At 41.4% G+C, this 26,843-nt stretch overlaps 1 protein-coding gene across 5 annotated transcripts in view; it reads right to left on the reverse strand.

The window, feature by feature from the left end:
- DYM (dymeclin) overlaps positions 1 to 26,843 on the reverse strand; it is a 149,799-nt gene that overhangs the window by 89,663 nt on the left and 33,293 nt on the right. For all 5 annotated transcript variants that reach the window (XM_042831189.1, XM_042831190.1, XM_042831193.1 and 2 more), the window contains 2 exons: positions 25,835 to 25,977; positions 35 to 217 (listed from right to left, as the gene is read on the reverse strand). In XM_042831189.1, the coding sequence (XP_042687123.1) occupies positions 35 to 217; positions 25,835 to 25,977 (326 nt within the window). The remainder of the gene's footprint in view (positions 1 to 34; positions 218 to 25,834; positions 25,978 to 26,843) is intronic.

Consider the following 26,843-nt stretch of genomic DNA (forward strand, 5'->3'; position numbering starts at 1 on the left):
GAAATCGCTTCATCTTGTCCTATCAGACACAAACCTTGTGTGTTCTTGAATGACATAATTGCCTGCCTGTAGGGGTTCGGGGTGTCCGGAGCATCGGTCAGGTTGGCCAGGACCAGCAGCAGCAGCAGGCTCTGGTTAGCCAGTGGGGAGCACTGCTCCAGCTGCGGTGTTGCCTTACTCCCCACTCCGCCCAAGGTGAAGACTGTCCACAGGCCAGCTGCAGAGAAAAGGCACAAAGGGGAATCCAATTAGACAGCAGAATGCACGCTCTTATTTTAATGAAGAATGCCCCTTTGGAGAGAACAGAATTATCTAACACGCAGTGATGTGGAAAAGGAGAAGAGCAATTCACCTCTGCACAGCATGAAGACACAATTTCTAAAAACGAGATTTTCACAAGGAACGCGAGAAAATTAAGCCATAGGAAAATAAGAAAAAGCATGCAGAAAGGAAACGAAGGGTGAACATGAAACAAAGAGCAGACATTGGCTGAAGGATCCCTCCTAATTCTAATGTATTGAGAGAGAACAAGGAGCTCGTACACAGACACTTGAACAGACTGAGGCACAGCAAAGTAACAAAAGCCAATACTGCTTCAGCAACCAGAGTCCAGTAGAAAATATCACTGCTGCTCATTAGATGTGGGTAGACAATGTAACAGCAAATAATAAGCTTCTTGGGGACAAAAACAACCAAAACCATCATCAACAGCAATTTGAACCGATCATCTCACAGCAGCTCTGTTATTTGCTCCCTAACTGCAGTAACAATGCATACTAGAATGTTCTCCATTTTCTGTAGATAAGCATTCTCATCTCTAAATGCCTGCTGAGCACTGAATAGCTCTGAATGTACCTTGAAAATTTGAGGCAGATTCTGACCATTATATCAAATGAACAGAGCTTTAGTAAAGTAATTACACACACACAGTATACAGCACAGTCAGAAGAAACTCAGCTTCAAAATCCTTATTTTTAAATTCATGTCAGAGAGTCAAAGTTAGTAATAACATAATTTTTTAACGAAAGAAATGAAAATTAAGGAGGCCTAGTTTTCTGTATCATTTCTAATTTAGTTCAGTATTCTAATACGACAGTTTTGAATTGCAGAGGACAAAAACTTGCAAGCTACTGGCATGCAAAGCATACACATAGCATTGTCAATTAACAGAGTTCTCAGCCCTACAAAGTTTTGGAGGTCAAACCAGAATTTTCTTCAAACATAATCATACGGTCAGGTTTTGTAATAACCAACACTCCCTTCATCAGCACTGTGGCAATGCAATTAGTGCCACGTCAAAGGCAAAGCAACAAATGACATTCAGTGCTGAGCAGCTTAAGGACTTCTTGCAATAAAAAATGCGATGATTAGAATCTCCATAGCAAAACTTTCATGTTCCTTTAGTAATTTGTTATCAGTGTGTTTGCGATCTATTGTTCTCAAATCAGAATACAGTCACTGACCATCAAGCTGGCTTTCCAAGTAAGTGGGTTATAGAATCGCTAAGGTTGGAGAAGACCTTTAAGCTCACCAAGTCCAACGCCCACCCAGCCCGCCATGCCCAATGAGCATGTGCCACATCTCCACGGGTCTGGAACAGCTCCAGGCATGGGAACTCCACCACTGCCATCACTACACCTTTCCTCAACATTTAAGTAAAGAGAGACGTGGGCCAAGCATTGGTTAGTAACTTGAGTCTTCCATCAGAGAGAATGAGCTAATTACATCCTCGAGGAATTCACACACTGATGCACGACCCAGGTGACCTCATGGAGTTCTGCCTCTTGCTGGCAAGGGCATTCCTCCAGAAAAATCAGTCCCATGCTAGCGGGTCCATAACGTTCACTTCAGCTCCAAGATGCAATGTCAAACTGGGTGCTATGTGCTGGTTGGTGCCCCCAGGGTTAGTAAGGAAAGCAGTGCTTTTGTTCATGACCACTGCATTATTTTGCTAAACAAAGTGTTGGGAAGAGATATGTCACAGCCAATGTTTTTCATTTTATTCTCTATGTTCCCAGTGGCTAAGATAAGCCACAATTCTCAGCATTAAACAACCAGACTGTGAAAAGGGCGGAGGGGTGCAGACTACCCACCACAGCATGATGATCCAACCTGCTTCTGAAGCTCTGCAAACACTAAGAAAGCACCACGCTACCAAAAACAGCCCTTCTCATGTCAGTTACAGCCCTGATGAAGTCAGCAGTCTTAAAACACTCTTCGATAGTTCTGTAGTCAGGGCACTTTTCATCCATACAATGTGCTGTTTGCTGCAAAATATCTATTTTTAATTGCCATTCTCTAACATAACTTTGTTTACTCGTTTCCACACGCAATCACACTATCAAATTATTATTATTTTTTTAATCAGTTAAAGCAACATAAACATTTTGCCAATTATCTCTGGACAAAGAAAAAACAACAACAATGGAACTTGGAACATATTGTTTCTTGCTTTAAAACCAGAATAAGCAGATCCATTTTCCCTCCTGTTCCACACAACTGCACCCCACAACTGTTTCCTTTCTCATACTGTTCTGCATAAGGCACAGTAAGTGCAGCAAACAGTAGTGGTCCATTATTTCAGATGGCACCAAATTTTCACTAAATTACTTGCTAGAACAACAAGATTGCAATGGTGAGCTCTTCTAAGTTTCTTCCACAGTCCTAGAATCTTCTCCTACCTTCAAAGCTGTCTAATGTCATTTCACATCGTTCAGCCGTAGATATTTCCATCTGTTTCAAACTAAAATAAACAGAAACCTCACTTTAAGAGCAAAGCACATTTCTTTGCAATAGAGAATCTGAAGTCTGCTCTAGGATGGCAAGAAACATTGTTGAGAGCCATGGAAACAACACCAGACTTGTAATTGAGTTTGACAGCCTGCGGAACAACATTAATGGCAAAATGAAGCAATGACACATTCATCTAAAAGGAACTGTCTTTCACCAGACCACTTTTTAATGTAAGCAGAATGAGGCAGAAATCACAGCCTAACACTCTGGTCTCTGGTAGACAAAAGCAAAGAGAAAAGGGTGAGTTCATAGCTGTACCTACTCAAACAAGTTCATTTATACTTTGAGGAGACTAAAATTTTAGCAGCTTGCTTTTAAAAGTTGAGGTTTTACTTTTTATAATAAGAGCTGCAAAATGCAATTATATTCATTAAACACATCACAATCCCGCAAATGAACTTTATTGCTCTTGGACCTATTTGGTTGAGTGCCACGTTTCATTCACAAAGACTTCTCCACGAGCAGCCCTACAAGCACGGGATTAAGGCAGTATCCCTGGGCCAACCTGAAGAATGAAAAGAAAGAAGGAAGACTTCAAATAGATATGAAGTTTCCAAAGATCTTCTTGAACTCTTTTTGCCATTTTAACCTTTCCAAAGTTACAACCCGCTCTCTTGTTCTAAAATGGGATAAGCAAGCACAGGAAGACAAAAAAATATTGGGTAGACAAGGCTACAGAAGCTGGTAAAAAAAAAATGAAAATGAAAACTAGACCAAGAAAAGAAAACCCAACCACAAAAAGCACCATGCAGAACAGAACCGGATGCCCCATCCCTGGAGGTGCTCAAGGCCAGGCAGGGGTTGGATGGGGCTCCGGGCAACCTGCTCTGGTGGGAGGTTGGAACTGGGGACTTCCAACCCAAGCCATTCAGTGGTTCTCACTAACCCCATGTTTTAGGAATTCTCAAATTAAGCTAGCTCCATGCCTTGCTTCTCCATTTATGGAACTGTCGACATACAGAAAATTAATTGTTCAATGTTACAACATAGGACAGCACTAAATTACTCAGATAATGAAGAACTAAGGCACAAGTGATTTTCTCTACTTCTACTTGATAGCATCATGTGATTCCTCCACCACAACCAGCAAATCAAGAACTATCCAAAACTATTACCAGTAAGACTATTATAATAACAATAATATTCGTATTATGACCAAGAGCAGCTCTGGGAACTTGAGAAGCCTTTTTTTCCTTTTTTTTTTTAGTGCTTACGATGTGTCACATTGCTCAAGTCAATCCAATGCTTCTCACACTGTGGTGAGATGAACGCTTTCTGGTGGCCCACGGAGAGCTGGCAGCTCACGTTGTGCTGGCTCTCCTCCTGGTTTCCAGCTGCTACATTGTGTTAGAAGAAAACTAAAAATACATCAATACTTTTCCTCCATTACTTTTCCATGTAAGCCATTTCTCAAGTTGCCACGGGGAAGTTATGTAATAACAAATGGGAGAGGAAAAAGCGACCCATGGAATCAGATGGGAGAGGCTGGAGCAGTGAGGCAAATGCTGCTTGAAGATGGAGTTCATATTATGCCCCAAGTGAAAGTCGTGCTGTGTTTTAGCATCACATCTTCAAACAGGTTGGTCTTAACAAGCTTAAAACTGCCAATTGTGAGGAGCACCAAGTATACTAAATAACCACCAGAACCGCAGCTACACTGCTTTTAAAGAAGCCCCACTGCAAGTTTTTGGACTCAGTACAGTAAGGAAGTAACAAAGTTGAAATAAAAGAAATGTGGAACTGTTTTTATGTGGTTAATGAGCATGCACATGAAGTATTTCATTCCTAAGCAAGATTAAGCTCACTGGAACAAAGATGCTGGCGTGCACACAACCAGCAAGCCCAGACTGAAGAAACCAACCTAGTCACACTACACTTCAAGGGAATGCTGTAAGTCATTCTCCTCCCATCAAATCGTTGTAAGAGAATCAATACGGCTGGCTTCTCAAGGAGACAAGCCTTTCTTGTCCTCTGTGCCAAGAAAAGCAGGAGGCAGTGACTTCTGCAACAGAAATTCTGCTGCTGCCCTACTCCTGACCACCACCCTCCATGGACACAGCCCAGCTCTGTGGTGGTTCGGGATGCGTCCCAGTGACACTTGCCATAGAGCCCCCACTTGCTCAGTCTGCCAATAAACTCCCTCTGAAAGCTGCATGGTTACCAAGAAGCACACACGTGTCCGTGGAGCCTGAAGCTGTGATGTCATTAGCACATTTTGGAAGCCGTTTTTCAGGAAATGAATCACGGAAGCAAGACAAATGAGTAGATGGATTGGGTAACTGTGTTCATTCCCTACCAGTGCTCAAGTGTTCCCTCAGTACATTCTGTTATTCTAACCAGCCTAATACTGAGGGCAAGTAATGGAGCTTGAACCACATCCTTTGGGAAGAGTGTTCCATAATCTAATAAGCCTCACTGGTAAATTTTTTTCCCCAGTGCTCCTCCTAATCATTCCTTGGTTCAACCTCACTTCTTTATTTCTGTTAGTGGATGCTTCTACGTATTACCATAAAATATTTCTTTCCCAGTTCAGTGTTATCTGTCACAAATAAAAGGTACAGTCATCTGCCTCCTTTGTTGCCTGGCTAAATTATACACAAAGGTTTTTCTTCCATTTCTTTCAGTTTTTCCTATGTTGCTTCCTGTGATTAATTCCACCTCTGGCCCTCTGCATGACCTCTCCAGCGTCATTGTGTTGAAAAAGGTCATAACGCTCAACTGCACACATTTAAACACATTCTTCATTCTCTGCAAAAAAAAAAAATATGTTCATTTCATTTTAAAATATATATTTTCTTACATATCAGTAGATCTGAGTTCTCTTACTGTGACACCTAAAACAGCCCTATTTGCCATCAGACTGTTAAGTTCTACGTGCTGAAGTGCAAAACACAAAGACTTCCCCTGGAGTTTGGAGCTCAGTCACAGAGCTGCACTCCTGTTCAAGCTTCTGACACCACGGAATGTGTACAGACACTGAAAAACATGGTTTCATCTGAAAAACAATGGAAGCTTTTATGAACCAAGTCAACAACTTCACACTGTCTCAACTGTGCATTTAAGATTTTCAGATGTCCACCCTTCCTGCTTGCATGCAGACAATGAAGAAGGGAATAGCTTTGCTGGCTAGAAATGACATTTTTGGTATCTATAACACAAACTGGAAAACGAGACGAGAAGGAACTGATGCCAGTCGATGGCTGACAGTTGGCCTAGATGATCTCAGTGGTCATTTCCAACCCCAATGACTCAGGAGACCTACCCAAACTAACAGATACCTTGAGGAACCAACAAATAAACTACTCACAATGTTTCTGAAACAGAAGGCTGAAAAGTAGCTAAATGAAGTTGGAAATCAATGCAATCACTTCAAACAGTACACTCAAAAAACCCAAACTCTACAAAAAGCAAACAAGGAAGGAAATCTTCATGCATTTTCATTAATTTTGCTGAACTAGGAGCCACAGGTCCGATTTCTTTTGAGTCCTGTCTGTTTCACAGCAATAGCAGAATGAAAAATTCTCAGAACAGAGAGGTGGATGCTGGAGCCCCACTCACTGCTCAGCTCATGGGTAGGAGCAACTGCACCAGCTCCTCCAGACCCAGGTAACACTTCTGCAATGGAAAGGTATTTCTGCTGCCTATTTGAAAACTGTCCTGTATTCCTGAAGCTGCACCGTGACTGCAAAAGAGAAAAAGATTAAGGCATTAGGGTATTATACAAGAACACAATACCATGGTATTATAACTATTTAAAAGATAGGAAACCGAGTGCAAGCTAGAAAAGGGTGTGAGGGAGGAAAATGTATGAGAAATGTGGGAAAAACAGCAATCCACCCAGCACTGGATTCAATTTTACAACTGTCTGACTCAATCAGCTATCAGCCTCGAGACAGCAGACCTCAAGCCAACAACAAAGTCCTACAGTGAGACGTTAAAAAGGAGTTGTTGGTTGAGTCTATTTTAAATAGAAATCTCATCTGGCTTCTACCCAGCCCTCGTGCTTTGTTGTTGTGGTTTGGTCAGAGCAGGAGGGAGCACCATGAATGTATGCAATCCCATTGGCAAAGCAGTGAACATTTCTGTCAACATAATCAGACAAAACTGGGGACAGGAACAAGCATGGGAATGCGTTCAAAAAATATCCTGGCAAAATGCAAGCAGGGTTTATTTGCAGCATTGGTTGTGACAACAAAGCGATCAAGCTAAATCCAGTGAAACAAATACCAGCAGGACTAAGCTGATACCTCAAGGAAACCACATTCAGAAGACAAAAAAGAGTTTTAAAAGCTGAGCAGAAAGGAAGAGCATTTTTCAGAGCAGAAGACCGTGGGCTGGAAGTGATATTGTGAGGTTCTTGACTCAGCTCCTGTTCCAGGCATGGGCAGCAGTGGGGTCACACCGTGCTGCCTCATCCAATGGAGCCTTGGAAACATATGGGGATGGAGATGGCACAACTTGTCTTGGAAGCCTGCTCAGCTGGCCTCACAGTCCCAGACATAAATATTTCCATAGGATCACACAATCTTTTATTTTCTTTTCAAATTCTTCATCTATAAAACGGAAAAAAAAAAAAGATCCTCCTCCAATCCTACGTGTGTGCTTAAAATACAATTAAGGGAGAAGGCAGGCAAAATACACCGAGCTTTCAGAACTCCACGATCAATTTTTCAGAAAGAAAAATTACTTGTAGTGACAATGATATCTGATCCTGTAATTCCACATTCATTCCTACCCCCCTACCCACAACGGATCTGAGAGCCAGATGCACAGCATTGCTGGGGAAATGTTTTTAAGGTGTCTACACGCTCAGAGAGGAGGTATTTTAATTCAACAAGAATAGCTCTAAACCTAGTGGCATTTTCAAGTAATGATCTTGGTATAACAAAGTATGAGCCATAAGAACACGTGGAGCTGCTGACTGCCAGACATGTCTGCAGCTTTGATTGCTATTTACAGGAGGGCTGCAGCCAAACGTTCCAAAATAGCTCCTAGCTTACTGCAGAATCCTCTCTGTATTTATCCTGATAACCTTGTCCTCAAATTATTTTTGTTTACTGTGCACTCATAGCACTGCAGGTATTTGTTATGACAAATCCATGCACACCTTGATTCAATTCTTGATAAGAGATGGGAGAACTCTTTTAAAGCCCACCTAGCAACAGAGAGGTCCGTCAGACCATACTCTGCAAACACATACATTCTGTCCAAGCACAGGGCTTCTCCTATAGGTAATTTGTTGTTTTCCAAGCAAATGTGCTCTGCAGGACTTTAAGCACAACTTGAGTCTTAACTTGAAAAAAATGTGATGCTCTGTTACTGCAACAAGCAGTGACAAAAGCTGCAACGCTTCTCACTCTCCTACTGCAGTGATGATTTGCTTCAATCGTGAACCACAAAATGCACACGAGTTCCTATGGTGACACACATGTTCACAATTTTAGGAAACTGCAAAAATTAGGGTTGCCCATGCTGTGCTTCACTTCACTTCTATTGGTTACGCAGATGATAGCAGCACTTGGAGGCATCATTTTTTTCTGTCTTAGCTGCTAAAATACTAAAATAAGAACACTCAATTTGCCCTTTTGGCTGACAATCTTTATTTCAGGGATTCTTGGATTTCTTGGATAAATTCTACTAATTAGGATATCACAAATTGCCTAATGGTTTTTATAGAATTACAGATTCATTAAGGCTGGAAAAGCCCCGCAAGATCCCCAAGCCCAACCCCAGCCCACCCCACCATGCCCAATGACCACATCCTTCAGTGCCACATCTTCACAGCTCTTGAACACCCCCACGAATGGGGACTCTTCCACCTCCCAAGGCAGCCTGTGCCATTGCAGCACCACTCTTTGGAGAAAAATTGTTCCTAACATCCAACCTGAACCTTCCATGGCACATCTTCGTCTTTCCATTCCCCTGCTGACGAATCCAACAAGGACTGGCCCTGCTAGTCCCAGCTTTGTGAGGATGCACCTCTATCCCCATTCAAAGTTTTTATCATTCCTTCTATTCTGTCCTCTCCAACCTCTTCATGCCCTGCTTGCTCCTTTCCCAGTCTATTGCACATACGTCAGGTATGGATCTGGAACTCCTGTTTCTTATCCCAAACAAAACAGAAGAGCAAGAGCTGGCACAGCAAAGCCATCACGGATGTGCTGCTCCCCTGCCAGGACAGCATTTTACTCCTCCAAACTTCTGCTCCACACTACCTGCTGCACCATGGAGGACAAGGTCCCCAAGTGTTCATTCTCCTGCTTCACACTGTGGCATCCAGATGAAGAACTGCAGGGAACATCCCTTTGAGCTTCTCCTGGAACAAGCTCAGCCCTCACCAGGTACTGAATCCCAAACCCTGTGGCACACTTCATCCAAACTCCACACTCAGACCACTCTGCTGCCAGCCTTTACACAAGTTCCTGCTTAATGCATACATACAGCAATAAGGAACCTTGCAGCATAGCCTGATTTAGTCAATTTTAACAGGGATGGCGAATGGTACAACTTTATCCATGGGGTTGCTCTCCTAAGCCCCCTCCCAAATCTCAAGAGCCCGTTCCAAGGCATGAAGGCTTTCAACTCCTCAATAAAACAGATGTAAGAATTCAGCATTGGTTAAGGAACATTTTTCCCTAACCTCATTCTCAGAAACAGAAGAACTGTTTTCAATCAAAGCAGTGCCAAGAAATAAAAAATAAAAAAATAAAAAAAAAATCAGCCTAGGGAAGATGCTCAGCATGAAAAGTTTCATCACAAACAACTGATGGTTGTAAAAAATTAGGAGCGATTGAAAATTGGATTTCACTGCAGAAAGTGCTATGTAGGCCTATGTAGCAATAACAACCATGTGAAAACGTTACCAAAATGGTACTTTTAATGAGCAAGCACTGAGAAAAATAGCTACCCTGAAGAACATTCCTTAAAGCAAGTGTTTTAAGGGGAGTGGTGGAGTCCCATCCCTGGGAGTGATCAAGAACTGTGGAGATGTGGCACTTGGGGACGTGGTCAGTGTGCATGGAGGGGTGGGTTGGGAGTGGACTTGGTGATCTTTCAGGGCATTTCCAACCTGAACGATTCAATGATTCTACAACTCTGTACTCTCTAGCATGATGTACACACGGATGTGCATTCAGCCCAGTATAACAAGTCACATTTCAAGGTACTTCAACTCATTTCTACTATGCATGGTCAGTTCGAAAAAGTTTCATCTTCCATACCCAAGAATTATTAGTGTGGAGCAAGAGATTTCCTCAGGCTTTTCCTATTCATAGAGATTTCATACTAGTGCCAAACCATAAACAGGGAAGTGTTTGGTCTTTGGGAATGCCATTAGGAAAGACCGAGAACCATCTGCAACTGACTCCTGCGCCTACAATTGGTCTGTGCTAATGTGAGAAAGTGAAGGAACTGATATAACTTCTGTACATAACTTCAAATATACTGCATTTATCATTTTGCAGAAGACTAACCTAGGCAATAAAAAGCTGCCTGAGCAGCAGCACTGTCCTTGAGAGCCAACGGCACACAAAGGCTTTATCTATGTATTATAAATCTGTCTGAAACTGGTTTTGTGAAGTGGGAATCCTACACAAGTTATCAAATGCAGTCAGTGTGTTTTACTAACCTTGAAGCAAGGCTAACCGTTAAACCGCAGGGATAAGTATCAGCACACCGGAATTTTGCTCCAAGTTGTAATGTCAACTCATTGGGTAATTTTAGTCAAGCTGCAAGCATGTTATTTCCTTTATTTGTGAAATCCGTTAAAAAAAAAAAATGCAAAAATGAAAGAACTCTGGTTAACACGAGTATTTACCTCTCTGTGCCCTTGGCCTGAACAAACTCCACTTGCTCTTGTTGTGAGAGTGGACAATACCCATCAATCAGCTCCCTCCAACCCAGCCAGCAAGGTATAGGGCACAGGAAGAATGCCAGTGGTGTCACCAACTCTACTCAGAACCAAAGCTTCCTGTAGAAGCAAGGAGTGAAACATTTCCACTCTGCATATAAATGCACTGAAAGATAGATCATTTATTGGCATTATAATGAGGATGCCAATTGGTGAGTGCACTCTTGTAAATCCAAATTATCCAGGCTTAATGCAGAACTCAGCAGTGAGTTACACAGATAACCCTGAAGCCAAAACAAAAATCCTGCAAGCCAAAATACCTTTGCATATTTTCCAGCAATACTTTTGTATCAGTACATACCTACATTTCTATTTCTTTTTTTTTTTTTTACATTCATTATATCTATGTGTCATATATCCTTTACATGGTATTCACACAAAAGTTACTCTGATATAAAACTTATACATATCTTTCTATCAACTAGCTATCACACAGAATCACAGAATTGTAGGGGTTGGAAGGGGCCTCTAGAGATCATCGAGACCAACCCCCTGCCAAAGCAGGTTCCCTACAGCAGGTCGCACAGGTAGGTGTCCAGGTGAGACTTGAAAATCTCCAGAGAAGGAGACTCCACCACCTATGTTGAATTAGCTCCACAAAGCTATGTTGATATCTGCCTTATATCCTCCTTTCACTATAAAATCATCTATTTATTGTGTATATAATAGATAATTTGGTATCATAAAAATGCATTAATGTATACAGTAGACAGCTATTGTTTTTTATATTACATGTTCTATTCACAAGTACATACATGGAATACCAGTAGGTATCAAAAAAACCAACTGTCGATGCTGTGGTGCCTAAACTCATTTTTGGTCAAATGAATTTGACCTGCATCTTCCTTCCAACGAACAGCCAACTGCTAAAACCTCCCCTAATTCTCATAGCGATGAGAGAAACCTTCGTTCAAGGTCATGAGCTGATCTTCCTCCTAGAAAAAGACCCCACCGAGAAGAGCAGGCAATTCTTCATGGAAGTTAATTAACTATAAAGTGCGCGGAGGGTTCCTCAACTTTCAAAGTATCTCACCAAAATGAAATTGATAAGAACTGTGAAATTAAGAACGAGATAAGAAAACAGGTTCAGCTCAGGAACTGCTTGCAGATGGCAGTATGATGCCACATCACCACATTAGGGCTCAGAGCAGCTGTACATCAACTGTTGGAGGCCCCTACTGGATCAGACACGTACTGTGACTCAGCTGCAGAGGAAAGAGGCTATTAAATGTAGTAAGATTTTTAATGATTTTCCAAATCGGGAAAGAAGGTATATAAACTTTGGCAAGTTCAGAGCTAAACCGTATCAAGTCAAGTAAAAAATAACACAGGAACGGTCTGCCAAATGTATGAAATTAACAGTAAGAGCTCTTTTTGAACAGTCTAAAGGAGACAACTCCTTAGAGAGACCAAGAGGTGATGGAGGCATTAAGAGAGCACTCCAAGAAGACCACGCTCCAGCAGGTAAGCTAAATTTTTAAGATATGCTTTTAGGTTCTCTTTTAAAAACTCAGCATCCACTTCAAGTACTGATTCCAAGCAATTTAAGTGGACTACAGAGCTTCAGCTGTACAACTGATGCAACGCACGTGTTCACTTTTTGCTGTTCCCATTAACCTCATGCTGAGAATCCACCCTGGAGATATAACTGTATGTATGCCATGGCACGCCATGCTTCTGTTGACTGAGTTTATGCAGTGAGGAGAAGTATAAGCAGCTACAGAAACACCTGCCTGCACAATACGGAACTGATGCCATTACTGCAGCGAAAGCTCCAGTCCTACAATCAGCATCACGTTGTGCAAACATGCCTTCCATATTCAAGCAGGGTCTATAGACCTTATTAACTCATTTCTGAATTACCACTCGGTACAAGCCCAGCAGAGAAAAGCAAAACAAAACCTGGTACAACTTAATTAATGTTCCCTTAACCAAGCCCAGCATTGACATCTCAAAGGAATATGGGGATTAAAGGGCTCTAAAATACATTCAGGACAAATTTTAAAAGGAAGCATGCAATGAATCAGTGACGTCTCCAGCTTCTTACCTCCCACACTTCTCACAGAGACATAACAGTTTGATGATAAGACACCCACAGGATGCTCGACTGTAACTTATGGGTAGTGGACCACACTCAATCTAGCTGAAAGCACTTGGTATTCTAGCAGATTATAAAATCTCTTCCTATGCTTGTGGATAAAGGGACAATTTCCATAACAGACAGTGCACTTCATAAGGAGTTGTGTCTAGCATGACACCCACACCAACCAGATAGAGCTGCATGTTTTCATTTATGCAGTCATTATTTTACAAACTCTGCTCCCCAGGGAGGATAGTGACAGTGACAGTGGTTCTGCACAACAAAGGCACTGATTTCTATCAAGGTGCAATAACTGCAACCATTTCAGGTTTCCAGCTTTCGCACTTGTTTCCAGTATGCACCAAGTCACTGTGAAAGCTCAATTTAAAATTGACTGCAAAGCTCTAAATATTTGCCAAAGCAAAGTTTGACACTGTTCATCCACTCCATGAACTGACTCCTGCAAAAATACTGGTACGATGCCAAAATGATGTACAGTATCTGTGCATGCCATGAGTTCCGGGACTGATGGCAGAGAGATAGAGGGGAGGACAGGGGAGGGTTCAAAATATGGAGGGAAAGAGATGCTGTCTGAATGACAGGAAGAGAAAACTGACTGAGGAGATAAAATTTTTCAATACACAAACTGCAAAAACACACAAAAGTTCTTTCTTCTCCCAGTAGAAGTACTGCAGAGTCAAATGGCAGAGATCAACATTCTCTATTTAGCAAGAACAACAATTCCGTAGGAAGCTCCAAATTACGTGGCAAAACATCGACCTGAGCTGACAAGCTACACGGACTATGTTTAAAACAATTTAATCCACTGATCTAGAAATTACTGACTAGATTCTAATTCTTCATAGATTGTTCAATGTATGTTTACCAAAACCATCATTTTGCGAGAGTTCTGTAAGTAGGCAGAGTGCAGGAATGGAGCAGAAAGGGTGTCAAAAGAGACAAGAGCCTTCCAGCCTGCCGTCGTTTTGCTCACATCACTGATGTACTTATTTAGTGAATTTACACAGTCCCAGGAGAGCCCGTGTTTAACATAACACACTTCCAATGAAATAGCATTAGCAGAAATGGCACACGCACGCAGAGCAGCTGCACACAACGGTCTCCCTGCATTTGTTCATGTTAATGCTGCAATTAAAAAACGCAGTTGCACCACGGGCTGTCACCATGACTTGCTTTTGTGACTGCTGCAGAAGCTGGAAGCTGTTCATTTGAGAACAGCTCAACTTAGCAAAGCTTCAGAGTATTTTAGTGATAGAGAAACAAAAAGAGCTCAAAAAGAGGAAAAAAGAAATACATAAATCTTCAGTAATAGTTTATTCTAATCAATATGGCAATTACAATAACAACAAAAGTGCAGCGACAGCAGCCACTGCACATTAAAATTTAACAGAAGCATTAAAAAGAATGTTGGGCAAGAGCAAGAACATGGCTAATGAGCACATTTTCCATCTGTGCTAGGTCTATTTCAGGACAACTCTCTTAACTGCAAAAATGTAAAATTCTGCACTTTCAGTTGCATAAAATCTTTCATAATGAGCAGTTCCTTAACCTAGGTGACACAGAATTCCTGTCCAAGAGTAGCTGTTAAAAAACCAAAGGCTTTACAGCTCCTCTCCACCCCCTAGGCTGCTCTGATCTAGAAGCAGAAAACAAGACTCACAAGATTACATTTTACAGCAAATCCCTAATTAATGTTTAATAGAAATGACAGCACAAAAAAAAAAAAAATCTCCCCAAACTGGAAATTAAGTGAGAAATTCAAGGGGAAAAAAAAAAGAATCAGAAAAAAAAGTCCACTAAAGATTTCTCCAAAACAATGCAAGATCATGCTTCAGGCTGTTGGTGAACACTATTCAGTGATCAAATTGTTATTCAGACTGGTTGGAATACCAATTTTCTCTAGAAGTTGCAGTTATGATGTTAGTTTTGATACTGGGAGCAGATGCTCCAGATGCTGTAAGACAGGGACCTTAGAAAACTGATGCTTCTGTGTGAAAATGTCAGTGGAAGAATACTTCGCCTCCTTCTTGGTTGCAACAAATGATTCCACCCTCGTGGCTTTCTGCTGAGAGTCATCTGATTGCTTCCACCTGGTCTGGCAATAGGAAACCCATGGATAATCTCAGGTGAAGTCAGGCTTTGTAGCCATGGTCTGCCATATGTATCCAAGCATGGGGATGCGTCCACACCACGCCTTGGCTCCCCATGCTGTGAAATGGAAAAGCAGCATTCCATGTAGCAGGATGAGGAGGGCTCAATCCCCTTGCCTAGCAAGCTTACAATTTCTCAAACAGGAATTCATTTAAAGAAGTTACATTTTTGTTTGAACATCTGATATCTTCAGTTCCTTGTCTTTGGAAACACAGGCCAACTGGCTGGTTGTCTTCATCTGATTATTACTAAAAGGAATTTTTAGGAGACTGCATGTGATCTAGCTGCAAGTAGCAGTTATCCCTACCCTGATCAGATGTTTGAATGTATGTTTGGGAACAAGCCTTCCTGCTGGAATTTAGTATACATTCCAAACTGGAACATACAGCTTCCTAGCAAGTCCTCTGGATAAAGAAAACACACCTGTGTTTAACAGAATACTTACAGATTTACAGCCACTGCTTCCTCTGCAAGGAGACAATTTCCAACCCAAAGAATCTTTATTCCAGTGCAGGTGCTGTTGTATGTGCATACATGCAGTTATATAAACATTTTTGGGGTCTCAGAGGCACGATGCCAAATTGTCATCTTCTGTGACACCATGAACAGTACACTAATGTACCCTAGTACCCTTAAAGCTATTTCTTAATAATGAATTTAAGTATCTAGATATCAAGGAATGTAAAACTGAACCTTAAGCATTAAGATTTTTGCACTAGGATTAGGATGATCTGAAAGACTTCCTGTACAACCTTGGGACTGAACCTAGCTGAAAGCATTTTATCACAACATTCCTCCTTCATCCCAATGGTTGGCAGGTAAATATTCTGACTTGACCACAGCCTAGAAGTTTTCAGCGTAATTGTTTCAAGAAAAATAATTAAAAGAAGTGTTCCACCTACCGTACCATGAAGAATGTTCCTGTTTGATGCAGGGAGTTGGACCAGATCCCATCCAACTCAAATGATTCCGTGACTTGATGAGTGAAATGTACCTCAATTTCAAGAACTGTCCATTCTGTGTTCAGCCCTTTTCCTACAGGAATTCAGACTTTTGCCAAAGCCAAGGCAAGTTTAGGGCCTAACTCCAAAAGAAGATTTCACTGAAGCTGCTGGGACACCACACAGGCAGAAGACATCTGGGTATAATCACATCCCAGATCAGCACTATCATCAGTTCTAAAGCTATAAACACATGTCCTTTGCCTGAGAAGGGTTATATGCCACACATCCAAGAATTTATCACTGCCATCTCTATTAGTGACAATCGTGACAGTCTGTTCTCTGAAGGGTAAGAACGGCACGGCTTCTGATATGCTTACATAGAAACTGCTGAAGTATTTAGAGGGTAATGTAAGAGCAGCTTACACAGCTGGAAAGACAACAAGCCTTAAGGCATGCAGCCTCTAGCTAAACTTCTCTTTAAAGCAACAACATATTCCTTTGCCAGTCCAAAATAAAAGTTTGAAAGCCTGATAACTATCACACATGGTTTTTCTTGAGAATACAAAGGAAAAAACAGCTAAGATGATTCTCAGCAAATGATTCACTCTCATATTCTCCTCCCTAATCCTTCTCTCCGCTTTTTCTATTGCACTTCACAAAGCATTGCATTCGGAGAGATACGACACCACCGGTACAGGAACAAGCAGTTGTGAAGGAGCTGTTTCTTGCCTGCCAAGCCCCACTTCACTGAAAACCTATTTCATTCCTACTGAAAACTAGTTTGTTCTGAAGGCTAAAGAGAATTCTTAGTTCATTCAATTAGTACTATATATCTCTATGTTCAACAGTTAGAGACTCGCATCTGAAAAAAAAAATCTAAAATATTAGCAGGAGTGCCAAGAATTTTAGTCGTTTACAATGATTAGGAATTATTCCAGGGTTAGCTCCATTCTGAAGCTTTTCTGTTAGCATAAAACTCTGCCCTGGTCTTGACCACAATTCTCTTATGAAATCTAGTTTCCAAATTTATTACCTATACAACTTAGAAGAGTGATGAGGTCTCACCTCTGTCATTATTAATATCCATGACAGGCAGACAAGTTTCAGATCTCTGCCAAGTCAAAATCTGCCCAGTGAATTGCAGCACTTCTACAGTAATCTCAACATGCTTCGAAATGTGTGGAAAAAGATGGCAATGCTTGACACACAGGAAGAAATACCATCCAGAGACTTATTTAGAAAGGTCAATCATGAAAACGTTTACTTAAAACATCAAGCAAAAATAAAATGCAAGAGTTGTTGGACCAACATGACCTGCATTTTGCATGAGTCCTAATGAAATTCAACTAAGAATTGTGTTCACATTTACATCAGGAATGTTTTTATGCCCCCAAATGTGATTAATGTACAGGTAAGAACTTTCATGTCAGCCAACCAACTCATAAGGGAGTTCAAAAGGTATCAGAGAGCCATAGAACCATTAAGGTTAGAAAAGACTTCTAGGATCAGCAAGTCTAACCCCAATCCATCTGGCCACGTCCCACGGCAAACTAAACTACAGAGCCACTCTCCTCCTCCCTGCATCTACTCTGCCATGCAGAACCATTCTGACACGCATCTCCATTCTTTCTACCTTATTGGACAGAAACAGAAGATGGAAAGGACCAGACAACAATATGGGAAACTTATGCAGTGAGGGATTTGCATCTATGCTTTCCTGTTTGGCGCTTCATACTTTCCACAGTGAAGGAGATACACCTATAAATTCATAATATTTAATTTTCTTTGAGTCAAATATTTCTTGATAAAAATAAAATGAATAAAGCTTATGTAAGCTTTGGGGCTGACAATGGAATCTACATTTCAGGATCTCCAAATTGTTCCCAGTAAACTGGTTAGAAACATCTTTTTTGGAAGCTAAAATCATAAAATCATTTGAGCTGAAAGGAACCCTTAACAGCCGTCCGATCCAACTCCTCTGCAACATACAGAGACACCTACAGCTCCACCAGTGCCCAGAGCCCTGTTCAGTCTGACCTTGGGTGTCTGCAGGCATTGGGCACCACCACCAATCCGGTCAACCTATGCCAGCTTCTCCACCCTTAGCATAAACACCATGAACATCCCACCAGCAGGACAACTTTAACACTATTTTTGTAAGGTCATATCCAATCCTACAGCACCGCCAGCAGCAAGGCATCCTTTGATCACATTTCTTCCCACTTGCTCCAGTCCTTCACCCACAGTGAGAGCAGGCAGAAGGACCAGGGTGATGTAAGCTCATGGATTCCATCAAGGCATCAGACAGATCCTATGCTAGAGGGAGCAGATGGCTTCTCCCAGTAGCACTACAGCTGCTACCTCCCATCCACCAGCACATTACAGCCATGCCCCCAACCCATGGGAGTCACAGCTACCATGGGCAGTTATCTGACTGATGCAGGTTGGCACTAGCACAGCCCTGAACTTGGTGCAAATTCTGGATTTAAAAAAAAAAAATAACCAAATTACTGAGGAGCAAGCTAAAATTCACTCTTTCCTGTAAGGATAATAATTTAATTTCCATGTAGTACAGAAATTCACTTTACAATAATGGAAATCCATTCTTTTCATCGGGATGTCTCATTCTAGGTGCCACATTCTTCTCTTAATAGTATTTTTCTTTCCACAAAGTGAGTCACTCTGGAAAATGCCACTTGCTTGAAAGAGAAGAATTGACAAACAAACCCAACTGTCCTGAAAAATAATGCTTGCAGCTACATACTACAACTACAACATACCAATAAATTAAAACTTCAATCAGAAAAGAGAAGTTCCAAATCTACTCTACAATAGCATCTGGCTTCAGGAGAAGGGAACAAAATTTGTATCTGTAGCTGCTGAAGTGGTTTCTACTAATACACTGTCAGCACATGATCTCCTTGGCTTTCCTCTAATTTGGCTGTAAAGGCTTTTGCAGAAAGAAGGAAAATGTTTTTAATGGCTTGTTCAAAGGGAAAAATGGCCATTTATCAGGTTATGTAAAAATCTTATACTTGTGTTGGAAACTACAGCTTGGCAGAACACATGTAATTACCACTGCCTTTCTAGAACATTAAGTAAAAAATAACTGTGTTACAATCGTATTAAGAGTTTGAGACAAACATTTTAGTCAAAGGCCTCATTAAATCTTAGATCATTCTTTAGAGTTCAGCTCTTCCATGGGTGTACAGAAAGAGGGAAGTACAGCTCCAATCCATGGAAATAAAAGAAAGACGGAAAGATTTCCAAGCCCAAATGTAAAGGTGAACATCTTCTGCTCACAAGGAAAGCATACATCACAGAGACGATGCTCATTTTGCCAAAACACTTTTACCTCACATTACAAAACTCAACATACTCTCCATGCTCTGACCACACACTACAGTCAGACAAAAAATTTTATATAAGTAAAAATGTTTCTGTATGACTCTGCAAGACCAGACAATTTCGAAATACTTTTGTTCTAATGCACACAAATATTTTCATTGGTGACTACACAGATTCAAGCGCTCATCTGATTTTGAGTTTCAACATCGGGGATGCTTCACATCAGCCTCACCTTCATGGCCACTCTTTGCCCCATCCTCCAGAAATGGCTCTGGGGAGACATTCCAACACTTGAAGGGAGCTTATAATAAGGATGGAGACGGATTTCTTACACAGCCTGACAGCGACAGGACAAGGGTTTTAACCTAATACAGGGAAGATTTAGATCAGATGGGAGGAGGAAATTCTTTACTGAGATGCAGCGAGGCCCTGGCACTGCTGCCCAGAGCTGTGGGTGCCCCATCCCTGGAAGTGCCCAAGGCCATGGATGGGCTCTGGGCAGGGTGAGCTGGGGGGCAGCCATGGAAGGGGTGGAGCTGGGGAAGGTCTCTTCCAATCCAACCATTCTATGGTTTTATGATCCCACATGGGCTTCCCACAGGCTGCAGCTCTCCAAGCTCCATCATGGCCCTGTACCACGGGAGCTATATTCACAAACCAAATTCACATACAGGATCTGACCTCTTACATAAATTGCCTACTGCTAACCGGAAAACTGTAAGCCCTGCTGGATCTGCAGGAACTAGAAAGTTCTGCTGCATTACTGTAAAGACTTAATGTAAGGATTTACTGCAGCTAGCAGGTAAGTAAGCTCACTGCTCCTCTCTTGTCCATGGGAATAGCATATTGCCTCTCATGTTCTGGTCTTGAACGATGACATCCTTAACAGTGAAAAGTGTACTCTTTAGGTATATTTGATTACAGAGTGGACTCCCTTTCAGAGCCAAAGGCTGCTTTAATTCATTCCAAGCTCTGGAGTATTTTCTCCTCTCCCCTGAGAAAACTGTTTGTAAAGCAAATAAAACTGTTTCAGAACATAAGTTTGATGAACAGAATACATGTTAGAAAACTATCAGATTTCGGTAGTTAAATATTAATTTTATACTAGGACAGGGTTAAAGCACAGATTTGCACCTTTAATTGCTGATGACTGAAAAATTAATTGTGGTTTATTTCAGAAGCTGAAGGTGACAGCACAGACCTCAAGCTTCCACAGGCAGGCAGCATTTTTTGTCACTGTCTTTTTATTATTTTATTTTGTCTTATAGCGGGTTATTTGAAGCTACTCGAGGTTTTAGGCTATCAGGATAAACGTCAGAGAGAGAAATCACCAACATACAACACACCTCATGAAACTCACTGCAGAACTCTCAGTAAACAAGCTGGAACATGTGGTTGCAATTAGGATTTGTATTACCACAGGAATCAGTAGCTCTAGTCACAAACCACAATTCATTATGCTATGCACTGTGCATCCTGAATGATAGTCTCCATTCTCAGCAGTTTACACTTAAACATACAAGAAGAAACAGAATTCCCAACTTGTCAGCCTCACCTTTGTGCCAGGGAAGATCCTCCTGGAAACTGTGCTAAAGCACACGGAAAAGACAGAGGTGATATGAGACAACCAGCATGGCTTCACCAAGAGCCAGTCCTGCCTGATCAACTCAGTGGCCCTTTGTGATGGTGTAACTGCAAGAGCAGACAAAGGAAGAGCCACTGCTGCTATCTCTCTGGACTTCAGTAGGGCCTTCCACACAGTACCACACAACATCCTCCTCTCCAAATTGGAAAGATAAGGATTTGGTGTGCGACTGTTTGACAGACAAAGAACTGGCAGCAGGATCCAATCCAGATAGTGGTGTAAATGGCTCAATGTTCAGATGGAGATCAGAGATGTCCATCTCTGTGAGCAGTGTCCCGTTAGGGGTCAGTAGTTGGACTGGTGTTTTTGTGATAGGACACTGGGAAGTGAACTAAAATGAAAAGAAAAAAGAAGTAGATGAAAAAAAGCAAAGGAAAACTCAAAGGAGAGATTCAAGCCTTGGTCTGACAGTAGTTCAACCCAGCAAAGATGATGGTCAGGATGATGCTCTGCTGGAGTCCAGCTTCGTGGGCAGCTCTTGCAGACTGACCCACCCATAGTTATATTACTGCTACTCTCCAACTTGAGCTGTGGCCACACATTTTGCTACAGTTCAGACACATCTTTAGAGAAACCAAGAAAAATTTAAAAATCTGGACCCTATCTAGATATTTACATCGAGGCAGAGTCACAGTGCCATGATCACAGTGACAAGAGGACAATGCCACTACAGACTGTAAGCAAGAAGCAAGCCTAACAGATAGAAGTCAGAGAAACGCCTTAGATTTACATTTTCATTTATCCTAAGCATGAACAGGCAATTAAACACTGACTAAGAACCAGGGAGATGGAGAAAATAATAGTTTATGCAGAAGAACATACACTAGGTTTGTGACACATCAAAAAGGTACTGAATATCTAATAATCCCACTTGAAATACCTGTAAGTAGAAAAGAAGTTTGGTCAAGTGTTATGAAATTAACACACATTGTGAAAGCACTTTTTCTGTCTTTATACTTTGACATTTTTAATGTATATAATCAAAATTTGACTCTCCTCTTCAATTTTAATATTGAACAGTAGATAAGAATAGCTTCCTTTTGATGTTAAGGATAACCATGCAAGATACACGTGTCCCAAGGTCCTGAAGGAACTGGCTGATGTGGTGGCCAGGATGTTCTCCATCAGCATTTAAAAAGTCATGGCTGTCAGGTAAAGCTCTCAATGGCTGGAAAAAAGGTAACTCCCATTTATAAGAAAGGGAGAAAAGAAGACCGAGGGAACTACAGGCTGACCTGTCAGTGCCTGGGAAGATCATGGAGCTGATCCTCCTGGGAGAGATATTAAGGCACATGAGGGATGAGCAGGTGATCCAAGACAGCGAGCATGGGTTCACCAGGGGCAGATCATGTCTGACCCATCTGGTGGTCCTCTGTGAAATGACAAGACTCAGTAGTTACAGGAAGAACAACAGATGGCATCTACCTGGACTTCTGCAAGGCCTTTTACATGGTCCCACATTGTACTATCATCTCTAAATTGGAGAGAGATGAGTTTGAAGGGTGGACTATTCAGAGGATAAAGAATTGGTTGGATGGTTGCAGCCAGAGGGTTGTGGTCAGCAGCTCTATGTCTAGGTGAGTGTGGTGACAAATAGTGTTCCCCAGTGACTATGAAGTGTTCCTATAAATGAAATTGTTGGCACAAAAAAAAAAAAGATGAATAAACCTGAGTCTGTGCAAGTCAAAGATGTACTAAATAGGTCACCGGATTCCTTCTTCAAGTACACCAATGCTGAATGACATCATGCAGACCGAAGAACACACTTCTACGAAAGTCATTAGTGTTCAGGAATGTTTGTCTAGTTCCAACAGAAGAGTTCAGACAGGAGAAGAAAAGTAGCTGCTGATGACTACACACTGAATTATGCAATTCATATTAATCCTCCTGCAGTACATTTGTGGGCCAGATGGGTTGTGAAGATCAACCAGGTCAAGATGAATAGCCTTTCATTCACTTCTTCCAGGTACAGCATTGTACCCATTACAATTGTAATCATCTGAACAGCACACGGTAAGTCAGCTAGAATCTCCCATTGCGGTAGCTCCTAAGTACTTCACGATGTGCTGCAGTGTGGTTGTTTTTTCAGATAGTGAAGTGTTTCAAATGAAACCATTTAATTTGGCTGATTTTTAGTAGTCTTAAGCAGTACTCATATTTTTGTTTTACCACAGTATTTGTTTGGCAATGTAACACAAGTTTTATCTTACAAGATAAAAAATTTGCTTGCCCACAAGCAGTTCTCTCAACATAATCAACTGAGGAGGGAATTTTAAACTGGGAATACAATTTTTGAAGCTCACACAAATGTACCTTCTGAACCAAGAAGTTCACACCAAGAAAATTACTTTTTGATTCATAACAAGAAGTTCTATTCTATACTGCTGTGCATATTGATGCGATTTATGCGTTCACAGCACACGAACAGCACACCACCAGATCCAGCAGCACAACTGCTTTGCACACCTGCTAAAAGACTACCTAATGGAAGATACAAAACAAAGTTGACTCAAAGCCAAAACCACTACATAGAAGAATGTCCTTTATTAACAAAAGATTTCGCTTTCCCTCTCAATCCAAAAACATAACTCTTTGTTTATCTACTGGAAGCTGACATTATTGGTAATGTAATTCTAATCAAGGTCTTTTACGTACAAGATGAAGACATGTTCTTGCAGCATACTGATAGCTTACATGCAGTAGAGTCAAACAAAGGGAAGTAACTGGTGTGAGCACCTTGTCTGTGTGGTTTCAGGGTTAAGGAGGCTCGTGACAGAAAAAGAAGCAGTCTACAGTAGATGAGAAGCAGGAGAAGGTTAACTGTGGGAAAGGGTAAACTTCTGCTCGTGTTCTGCATAGCGATCACTCTGCTGATCACAAGAAAGGAAGGGGAGGCTGTAAATACAGTGCTTAAACAAGAGTGCTCATCTGCTGCAGTGCAAGTGGCTACAAAATACACAGAACGTAATACAAGGAGGCAGATGACCGTGGTGTCAAGTCATATAATTCCAAATTAACAAGCACAGTAATTATCTTAAGCCTCCAAGTTACACATGAAAAATGAAGGTTCCTAAAAACCAGGCTCCTATCTCTTTCCATCCCAAGTTTTTTTGAGCACTATGCATTTTAAGCATTAGAAAAAAGCCAATCTTCAATTCTTCCATTCCTTTCAACATTTATCCAGTAAAATCATAAAAGATTACAAAAATATACAAAAAAATAAACCATACAGACTTCTGAAGTTTTTCACAGCTGCCCACTGCTCAGAACTTACTCCAGATTCACAACCAACCAGTGTTTGTGTTGCTGTTTTCAAATCTGTACTGCACTCCACACACATACTTAATGCTAAATAAACCAAAAGATTACAGAGGGCTTAACTCAGAGATGCTTCCAATGGACAAACGTGCCATTTACTTTATCAGTCCTACTGCATCCAAATTCCAAATACTGTCCAGCACCACATGCAACAAACAAACAGACAAAAGCATTAACTGTGTGCACACAGACAGAAAAAATATCCCAACTTTCTAACTGGATGCAGCACTTTTTTCCTGGAAAGGTCATTAGAAGGCTCTTTACAAAAGCTGTTTCGCCTAAAGCTTTGTATGAAGACACTTGATTCACCAGAGGACAAGATGGCACTTCAGTTGCTCACAAAAGGAACAACGTAAGTGTAGGAGTGTGCCAAGGGAGCTGTTAAGGGAATGGTTCAAGAAAAGGGAAGGGGGTGGAAGTGTGGGAAGGGACAAGAACAGGTGTAGGCAGAGACCTCAGGATTTTGCACTGAGAAATGCAGACTAATTTATAATTGAGAAACGGAAATTTTATACACAAGAAGTAGAACTCGTGGGGATATGATATCAGGGGAGCTATGGAGGAAGGTAAGAGTGGAGACAATCTGGATGGACTTTATAAGCTCAGCAAGTGAAAAGAAAAGAAAGCTCTTTTGCCTGTAGCAGCATTAAGGCAGAAGGATACTGGAGCATGACGACAGTGGCCGTGAGAACAGAACAAGTAGAGAAACACAGAGAAAAATGCTCTCCAGCCACAAGCTGAAGTACAAGCCACATACAGAGAACTAGTTCAGAAAGCATTTTAAAAGCAATTTTCTCCAGCAATTGAAAAGAAAGAACATACCTGCTGGGACTTTCACAATAAAAAACATGTCATAGGGAACAATTTAATTTCTCTTCACTGCTTAAATAAACAGCAAACCAAGCAACTGTTCTTTCACACGTTCGCATCAGGGGCATAAGCCTAACATTGCACTGTCTGCCCCAACCATACCGACTGGAAATCAGAAAGAAGACAGTGTTCCAGTGAAGGCATGGGGCTGTGTGTAACCTCACTTGACACAGACGTGGTGGTACACAGGATACACTGCACTGCAAAGATGTGCTCTCTTACTGCCTCCAAGAGGAGATCCATGAGCACTGCCACAGACTGAAATGTTTTCTGGCAGAGCATACGCAGCACGAATTTCAGTATTCCCTAGAGATGCTTCCAGTGACTGATTTCACAAAAGATCAAAATAAATAGCATGTGTTCTAACAGCAACCGAATTGTAAAGTGTTATTTACATTTATCAAATTAAAGAAAAGTAATGTGCACTGCTGTAATATATATTATTACTGTTAGCAGTACATTTAGTTTTATTCTTATTGTATGATAAAGAAAATCCTTTAGGAAGATCTTTTGCATGTAATATACACAGCAAAAAAACACACATGTGGCACGAAGAAGACCAAAACAACAGTACGAAGTGTAACAAACATGAACAGCCATTTTCTTGACTAAAAAAGTGTCATTAAGTTCCCTAAGTATACTAAGTAACACTGAAACTTGTCAGAAAAGAAACAGGTTACGGGTGCATTAGTAGAAGGGGTCACCCATAGGACAGCACTTCCTAAGGTTTGATGAACTGCATGCAGAAGACTCACTTGCCACCCCAGATGCAATCCCATACAGCAGTCCTCCTCCATCTGTTTGCTGCTGAAAGACATGTGTCCCTGGAGGAGGGCTTCTTTCTTGTCTAATGAAGTTGTAGAGCAAAGTTTTCACGAGTCTGCTGGTGTATGGGAGGCTGCAAAGACAAAAAAAAAACAAAGGCTGACTTACAAGGAGCAAGATTTAGCTCAGCTAGAGTCAATACTACATATTTTTGTTTGCTGGAACTAGGCTTAGCTTAGATCTCAGATCTTTTCAGAATCTTTTTAATCACTTCTTACATCTGCAGAATAGCAGGTACTTGTTATCTGCACAGCAAAGACCAGGTGGCCTGCAAAGCAGTCCTGAGCACTGTGCCACTGTACAAACTAAAAGGGAGAGCACACAAACGTTTGCCCTTGCAGAGCTGCACTCGCCTCTGCAGGGCTCTGCAGAAGCACCTTCAACAGCAGTCACAAACATGTTTTGTTCTGAATACTGCCTATAAATCGGTCTGTGCAACTGTTGTATTATTTCACACCAAGAAACAAGTAGAAAAATATTTATGCTAGGGAGAGAAAGAATATACTGTTTAGTTTTTTCTCTATGCTTCGGAGAAATAGAGCAGGTAAGAAAAGTATTCCTCCAACTCGTGGTATATGGCTGTGTATGGCTGGGGTCAATGTGCAAGGACCAATGCAACATCCGACCTTACACAGTGATTCTGACAAATGCACATGCAATTTGTTGGATGTAAACAGGACGTAGCAGCTTTTCTAAGAAACAAAGAAGAGGATTTCCAAGGAAAGAAACAGTTCTTCAATTCTTCCTCCCACGTGATGCAGAGGTATACAGACTGCACTGTGGTCATCTCCAGCCCCTTTACCCAGTGCCCTCAGACCCTTCATTGTCATCTATGCCCAGCCACTAAACCCTCCATTCATCTCCACTGGCCAGCTACCTGCTACTCCCAGCTTAAACCAGAACATTCTGCCCTACTCCCAGATATTCCCCTCATCCTCT

Source organism: Centrocercus urophasianus, unplaced genomic scaffold (genome assembly GCF_019232065.1).
Source record: "Centrocercus urophasianus isolate 14NV4802_14NV808 unplaced genomic scaffold, USGS_Curo_1.0 seq_35, whole genome shotgun sequence".
NCBI classification, from domain to species: Eukaryota; Metazoa; Chordata; class Aves; order Galliformes; family Phasianidae; genus Centrocercus; species Centrocercus urophasianus.